This window comes from Procambarus clarkii, chromosome 50 (genome assembly GCF_040958095.1).
Source record: "Procambarus clarkii isolate CNS0578487 chromosome 50, FALCON_Pclarkii_2.0, whole genome shotgun sequence".
In the NCBI taxonomy this organism is placed as follows: domain Eukaryota; kingdom Metazoa; phylum Arthropoda; class Malacostraca; order Decapoda; family Cambaridae; genus Procambarus; species Procambarus clarkii.
In genome coordinates, this window is record NC_091199.1 from 15,676,238 (window position 1) to 15,685,119 (window position 8,882).

The following is an 8,882-nucleotide window of genomic DNA, read 5'->3' on the forward strand; positions in this document are numbered from 1 at the left end:
GCTAGATAAAGATAAACTGTTTAACACGGGTGGCACGCGAACAAGGGGACACAGGTGGAAACTGAGTACCCAAGTGAGCCACAGGGTCGTTAGAAAGAACTTTTTCAGTGTCAGAGTAGTTAACAGATGGAATGCATTAGGCAGCGATGTGGTGGAGGCTGACTCCATACACAGTTTTAAATGTAGATATGATAGAGCCCTTATTGAGAGTTGTGTATCGGAGGACTTACATCAATGTAAGTCCTATGCAATAACAAACTCTACTTTCAGACAGCACACAGCTCCCCTGTTTAAATCCCTAAACATGCTAAACATAAATTCACTCCACACATTCTCTTGTGTCAATTATATTTATAAAACCCTTTTCTTAAGTGCAAACCTTGTTCTGAAACGCTTCCTGGACAGATGTAATAGATCACATACTCACCATACCAGATATAAATATATCTGATATCCCCAGAGTCAAACTTAATCTGTGTAGACACTTTATGCAAATAAAGGGACCTTGTCTATGAAACTCACTCCCTAATGAATTGAAAAGCTGTCCAACAGCTGTCCAACTTTTGCCCTATTCAAAAATAAAACCAAAAAGTTCCTAATTTCATCTTCATAGTTTCCTACCTTGTGCTTTAACTTGCACTGTATCCAGTGCTACCAAATCCCTCAATATATGTACCTAAGCCATATTACTCTACCATTGTAATCTTTGATATCATCTGATATCATAGTTATTATATTGAGTGCATTTTCTACTGCATTACTCCTTGAAATGATCCTCATATGATCCTCACTGGTTCACCTACAGTGAACCAATGTATAACCCTGATAGTTTATCCTAATGTATCCTCATGTACCTTGAAATCCTTGTTCATTACGGTGTTTTGTTATTATTATGTATTTTTCTAATCTTTATTTTTGCTGACCTGTAAACATTTTTTATCAATTTTACTGTAATTTATCTGCTTAAAATTACCTGTACCTGTAAAGTAAAGCTGTAAAGTACCTGTACCTGTAAAGTAAAGCTGTAAAGTACCTGTACCTGTAAAGTAAAGCTGTAAAGTACCTGTACCTGTAAAGTAAAGCTGTAAAGTACCTGTACCTGTAAAGTACAGCTGTAAAGTACCTGTACCTGTAAAGTAAAGCTGTAAAGTACCTGTACCTGTAAAGTACAGCTGTAAAGTACCTGTACCTGTAAAGTACAGCTGTAAAGTACCTGTACCTGTAAAGTAAAGCTGTAAAGTACCTGTACCTGTAAAGTACAGCTGTAAAGTACCTGTACCTGTAAAGTAAAGCTGTAAAGTACCTGTACCTGTAAAGTAAAGCTGTAAAGTACCTGTACCTGTAAAGTACAGCTGTAAAGTACCTGTACCTGTAAAGTAAAGCTGTAAAGTACCTGTACCTGTAAAGTACAGCTGTAAAGTACCTGTACCTGTAAAGTAAAGCTGTAAAGTACCTGTACCTGTAAAGTAAAGCTGTAAAGTACCTGTAAACACTTGTTGTCAATTCTACTGTCAATTATCTACATAAAATTATCTGTTAGTTTAAGGACTTGCCTGAAACGCTGCGCGGGCTAATGGCTTTACAAGATTGTAAGATAAGCATCATTCCTATGTCTCTCTTAACCCCCAATGTACCTTATTGTATATAAATAAATAAATGAATAAATAAATAAATGTGAGTCTCAGCACTTGTTGACAGGTGTGTAGTGGAGGACTTACATCAGTGTGTGAGTCCCAGCACTTGTTGACAGGTGTGTAGTGGAGGACTTACATCAGTGTGTGCGTCCCCAGCACTTGTTGACAGGTGTGTAGTGGAGGACTTACATCAGTGTGTGTGTCCCAGCACTTGTTGACAGGTGTGTAGTGGAGGACTTACATCAGTGTGTGAGTCCCAGCACTTGTTGACAGGTGTGTAGTGGAGGACTTACATCAATGTGTGAGTCCCCAGCACTTGTTGACAGGTGTGTAGTGGAGGACTTACATCAGTGTGTGCGTCCCAGCACTAGTATCAACTTTCTCTCCATACCTTGAGGTTACCTTGAGGTGCTTCCGGGGCTTAGCGTCCCCGCGGCCCGGTCGTCGACCAGGCCTCCTGGTTGCTGGACTGATCAATCAGGCTGTTGGATATGGCTGCTCGCAGCCTGACGTATGAGTCACAGCTTGGTTGATCAGCTATCCTTTGGAGGTGTTTGTCAAGTTCTCTCTTGAACACTGTGAGGTGTTCATTACAATTCATATTATATATTATACATCTTCGTCCCATTATACATCTCTTGTGTTACATATAAAAGATAATGGAGCACTTCTAACCATGATTGATATATCTATAATTTATCTTCAGTATATTTAGTTGTTCAGTGTTCTTACTCTTGAACATTGTACAACTTTGTGATTTTATGTTAAGGAAAATATTGCTTATCGGGAAGGTTATGGCTATGGTCAGGTATTTAGCTATACATAATACTAGCCATACATGATGTTAACATCACACACCTGTATTACAGGTGTCCCGACTGTTCGTTCTTAGCAGACAGCAGGAAGAGGCTTCGTGCGCATCTCTCTGCGCACTCTGAGCGTCGCTCCCACTCCTGCTCCTACTGCGACTACCGGGCCACCTGCAACAAGGACCTGCAGAAGCACATCAGGACTCACACCGGAGAGAAGCCCTACCAGTGTGACCTGTGCCCGTACCGGGCCAGCGACCCCAGCAACTATCGCGCTCACATCAAGCTGAAACACAAGGACGTGTTCATGCCCGGTGTTCCACCCCCGCACGACAACCTCTGAACAATAACATGGTTCCCTACCAACTACCACTTACCTTTAACAACATGGTTCCCTACCAACTACCACTTAACTTTAACAACATGGTTCCCTACCAACTACCACTTACCTTTAACAACATGGTTCCCTACCAACTACCACTTACCTTTAACAACATGGTTCCCTACCAACTACCACTTACCTTTAACAACATGGTTCCCTACCAACTACCACTTACCTTTAACAACATGGTTCCCTACCAACTACCACTTAACTTTAACAACATGGTTCCCTACCAACTACCACTTACCTTTAACAACATGGTTCCCTACCAACTACCACTTACCTTTAACAACATGGTTCCCTACCAACTACCACTTAACTTTAACAACATAGTTCCCTACCAACTACCACTTACCTTTAACAACATGGTTCCCTACCAACTACCACTTACCTTTAACAACATGGTTCCCTACCAACTACCACTTACCTTTAACAACATGGTTCCCTACCAACTACCACTTACCTTTAACAACATGGTTCCCTACCAACTACCACTTACCTTTAAGTCATAAGTATACATAGGTTTAGGGTAAGATATATGGCTAAGAAATTATATGTTATATTTCCTGAAGTGAGAATATTACTTCTTGATATAGTAAAGGTTTTCAGAAGCTATAGACAAGGCAGCGAGGAGAGCCGCACTGAACACCATCCGTGATGAACTTGTTCACCATCCGTGATGAACTTGTTCACCGTCACGTGATGATCTTGTTCACCATCCGTGATGAACTTGTTCACCATCACGTTATGAACTTGTTCACCGTCACGTGATGAACTTGTTCACCATCACGTGATGATCTTGTTCACCATCCGTGATGAACTTGTTCACCATCACGTGATGAACGTGTTCACCATCACGTGATGAACTTGTTCACCATCACGTGATGAACTTGTTCACCATCCGTGATGAACTTGTTCACCATCACGTTATGAACTTGTTCACCGTCACGTGATGAACTTGTTCACCATCACGTGATGATCTTGTTCACCATCCGTGATGAACTTGTTCACCATCACGTGATGAACTTGTTCACCATCACGTGATGAACTTGTTCACCATCACGTGATGATCTTATTCACCATCACGTGATGAACTTGTTCACCATCACGTGATGAACTTGTTCACCATCACGTGATGATCTTGTTCACCATCACGTGATGAACTTGTTCACCATCACGTGATGAACGTGTTCAAAATCACGTGATGAACGTGTTCACCATCACGTGATGAACTTGTTCACCATCACGTGATGATCTTGTTCACCATCCGTGATGAACTTGTTCACCATCACGTGATGAACTTGTTCACCATCACGTGATGAACTTGTTCACCATCACGTGATGATCTTATTCACCATCACGTGATGAACTTGTTCACCATCACGTGATGAACTTGTTCACCATCACGTGATGATCTTGTTCACCATCACGTGATGAACTTGTTCACCATCACGTGATGAACGTGTTCAAAATCACGTGATGAACGTGTTCACCATCACGTGATGAACTTGTTCACCATCACGTGATGAACGTGTTCACCATCACGTGATGAACGTGTTCACCATCACGTGATGAACGTGTTCACCATCACGTGATGAACGTGTTCACCATCACGTGATGAACGTGTTCACCATCACGTGATGAACGTGTTCACCATCACGTGATGAACGTGTTCACCATCACGTGATGAACGTGTTCACCATCACGTGATGAACGTGTTCACCATCACGTGATGAACGTGTTCACCATCACGTGATGAACGTGTTCACCATCACGTGATGAACTTGTTCACCATCACGTGATGAACGTGTTCACCATCACGTGGTGAACGTGTTCACCATCACGTGATGAACGTGTTCACCATCACGTGATGAACGTGTTCACCATCACGTGATGAACGTGTTCACCATCACGTGATGAACGTGTTCACCATCACGTGATGAACGTGTTCACCATCACGTGATGATCTTGTTCACCATCACGTGATGAACTTGTTCACCATCACGTGATGAACGTGTTCAAAATCACGTGATGAACGTGTTCACCATCACGTGATGAACTTGTTCACCATCACGTGATGATCTTGTTCACCATCCGTGATGAACTTGTTCACCATCACGTGATGAACTTGTTCACCATCACGTGATGAACTTGTTCACCATCACGTGATGATCTTATTCACCATCACGTGATGAACTTGTTCACCATCACGTGATGAACGTGTTCAAAATCACGTGATGAACGTGTTCACCATCACGTGATGAACTTGTTCACCATCACGTGATGAACGTGTTCACCATCACGTGATGAACGTGTTCACCATCACGTGATGAACGTGTTCACCATCACGTGATGAACGTGTTCACCATCACGTGATGAACGTGTTCACCATCACGTGATGAACGTGTTCACCATCACGTGATGAACGTGTTCACCATCACGTGATGAACGTGTTCACCATCACGTGATGAACGTGTTCACCATCACGTGATGAACGTGTTCACCATCACGTGATGAACTTGTTCACCATCACGTGATGAACGTGTTCACCATCACGTGGTGAACGTGTTCACCATCACGTGATGAACGTGTTCACCATCACGTGATGAACGTGTTCACCATCACGTGATGAACGTGTTCACCATCACGTGATGAACGTGTTCACCATCACGTGATGAACGTGTTCACCATCACGTGATGAACGTGTTCACCATCACGTGATGAACGTGTTCACCATCACGTGATGAACGTGTTCACCATCACGTGATGAACGTGTTCACCATCACGTGATGAACGTGTTCACCATCACGTGATGAACGTGTTCACCATCACGTGGTGAACTTGTTCACCATCACGTGATGAACTTGTTCACCATCACGTGATGAACGTGTTCACCATCACGTGGTGAACTTGTTCACCATCACGTGATGAACGTGTTCACCATCACGTGATGAACGTGTTCACCATCACGTGATGAACGTGTTCACCATCACGTGATGAACGTGTTCACTATCACGTGATGAACGTGTTCACCATCACGTGATGAACGTGTTCACCATCACGTGATGAACGTGTTCACTATCACGTGATGAACGTGTTCACCATCACGTGATGAACGTGTTCACCATCACGTGATGAACTTCTTCACCATCACATGTAACAGGTGTGTCACTGTTAGATCCTGCAGGTGTGTCACTGTTACACCCTGCAGGTGTGCCACTGTCACACCCTGCAGGTGTGCCACTGTTAGACCCTGCAGGTGTGCCACTGTTAGACCCTGCAGGTGTGTCACTGTTACACCCTGCAGGTGTGCCACTGTTACACCCTGCAGGTGTGCCACTGTTACACCCTGCAGGTGTGTCACTGTTACACCCTGCAGGTGTGCCACTGTTACACCCCTGCAGGTGTGCCACTGTTACACCCTGCAGGTGTGCCACTGTTACACCCTGCAGGTGTGCCACTGTTACACCCTGCAGGTGTGCCACTGTTACACCCTGCAGGTGTGTCACTGTTACACCCTGCAGGTGTGTCACTGTTACACCCTGCAGGTGTGCCACTGTTACACCCTGCAGGTGTGCCACTGTTACACCCTGCAGGTGTGTCACTGTTACACCCTGCAGGTGTGCCACTGTTACACCCTGCAGGTGTGCCACTGTTACACCCTGCAGGTGTGCCACTTCTTATGTAATTTAGAAATATATAGATTTGAATAACATTTGTATTAGAAGTTAGGAAATTAATTTTACTTAAAATATAAGTATTATTTCTTCATATGAACGTTGTGGGTGTACACCTGGTGGGAGACAGTGTACTGTGTACACCTGGTGGGAGAGTGTACTGTGTACACCTGGTGGGAGACAGTGTACTGTGTACACCTGGTGGGAGACAGTGTAATGTGTACACCTGGTGGGAGACAGTGTACTGTGTACACCTGGTGGGAGACAGTACACTGTGTACACCTGGTGGGAGACAGTACACTGTGTACACCTGGTGGGAGACAGTACACTGTGTACACCTGGTGGGAGACAGTACACTGTGTACACCTGGTGGGAGACAGTGTACTGTGTACACCTGGTGGGAGACAGTACACTGTGTACACCTGGTGGGAGACAGTACACTGTGTACACCTGGTGGGAGACAGTACACTGTGTACACCTGGTGGGAGACAGTGTACTGTGTACACCTGGTGGGAGACAGTGTACTGTGTACACCTGGTGGGAGACAGTACACTGTGTACACCTGGTGGGAGACAGTACACTGTGTACACCTGGTGGGAGACACTACACTGTGTACACCTGGTGGGAGACAGTATACTGTGTACACCTGGTGGGAGACAGTGTACTGTGTACACCTGGTGGGAGACAGTGTACTGTGTACACCTGGTGGGAGACAGTGTACTGTGTACACCTGGTGGGAGACAGTACACTGTGTACACCTGGTGGGAGACACTACACTGTGTACACCTGGTGGGAGACAGTACACTGTGTACACCTGGTGGGAGACAGTGTACTGTGTACACCTGGTGGGAGACAGTGTACTGTGTACACCTGGTGGGAGACAGTACACTGTGTACACCTGGTGGGAGACAGTACACTGTGTACACCTGGTGGGAGACAGTACACTGTGTACACCTGGTGGGAGACAGTGTACTGTGTACACCTGGTGGGAGACAGTGTACTGTGTACACCTGGTGGGAGACAGTACACTGTGTACACCTGGTGGGAGACAGTACACTGTGTACACCTGGTGGGAGACACTACACTGTGTACACCTGGTGGGAGACAGTATACTGTGTACACCTGGTGGGAGACAGTGTACTGTGTACACCTGGTGGGAGACAGTGTACTGTGTACACCTGGTGGGAGACAGTGTACTGTGTACACCTGGTGGGAGACAGTACACTGTGTACACCTGGTGGGAGACAGTACACTGTGTACACCTGGTGGGAGACAGTACACTGTGTACACCTGGTGGGAGACAGTGTACTGTGTACGCATGGTGGGAGACAGTGTACTGTGTACACCTGGTGGGAGACAGTACACTGTGTACACCTGGTGGGAGACAGTGTACTGTGTACGCATGGTGGGAGACAGTGTACTGTGTACACCTGGTGGGAGACGGAGTACTGTGTACACCTGGTGGGAGACAGTACACTGTGTACACCTGGTGGGAGACAGTGTACTGTGTACACCTGGTGGGAGACAGTGTACTGTGTACACCTGGTGGGAGACACAGCAACAAAACACCTCCCTGTTGACTGCCACAGAGAACAACTATGTAACATGTTACATGATTGAATTTTGGTGTGTTCAATAAATTCTATATGTCTGTTGCTCTTTTACTACAGTTGCTGCTGCCATATTGTGCACGGACTCTCCCTGTATCAATGATCCTACTCAAGTCTCCCTCTAACTGATCAATCAAAAATGGATCTAAATTATATAAGCCACTGCTAATGTTCAAATTACATGATTTTGTAATCTGTATTAAAGCAAATTCATCTATGTTCCTATTGAAAGTGATTTTGCAATTCGTTATTGAAGAAGCCATCTCCCAATCAACTAGGCGAGAATTTTCTGACAGATGAACAAACAAAGCATTAGACAATTGGCCAGAATGAATGAATGGCCAGGTCTTCCAGAGTATTTATATTGCAAAATTCTACATTTCAAAATCTTAAATGTTTGCTCAACATAGAACCTATTACAGTCTTTACAAGATATTTTATAAATGACACAATTATCACTACCAGGGCTGTTTCTAACTAATAGTTTACCAACAGTATTTTCGTAATTTAACAATACATGTGTGTCAAAAAGTTTCAAGGCTTGACCATAATTTCAAACGATAAAAATATGGTAAACATAACACGTTCTTTGGGCGAATTTTTTCACTTCATATATTATTATAATATGTACGACGTGCTTTGCTACGGCAAACTTCCAAAAAACTCAGTGGATAACAAAGCTTGAGCTATAGACTAACAACCCGAAGAGCTCTTAGATACATTGAGGAAAAAAGTGAGTTTTCACATTGTATCTATGACCTGAGAAATAT

General features: G+C 44.3%; 1 protein-coding gene across 1 annotated transcript in view; it reads left to right on the forward strand.

Moving 5' to 3' along the window:
• LOC123772612 (protein bric-a-brac 2) overlaps positions 1-3,523 on the forward strand; it is a 309,393-nt gene extending 305,870 nt beyond the window's left edge. Inside the window, exon 6 of the mRNA XM_069303590.1 lies at positions 2,504-3,523. Within this exon, the coding sequence (XP_069159691.1) occupies positions 2,504-2,786 (283 nt within the window). The 3' untranslated portion in view covers positions 2,787-3,523. The remainder of the gene's footprint in view (positions 1-2,503) is intronic.
• The last annotated feature ends 5,359 nt before the right edge of the window (positions 3,524-8,882 follow it).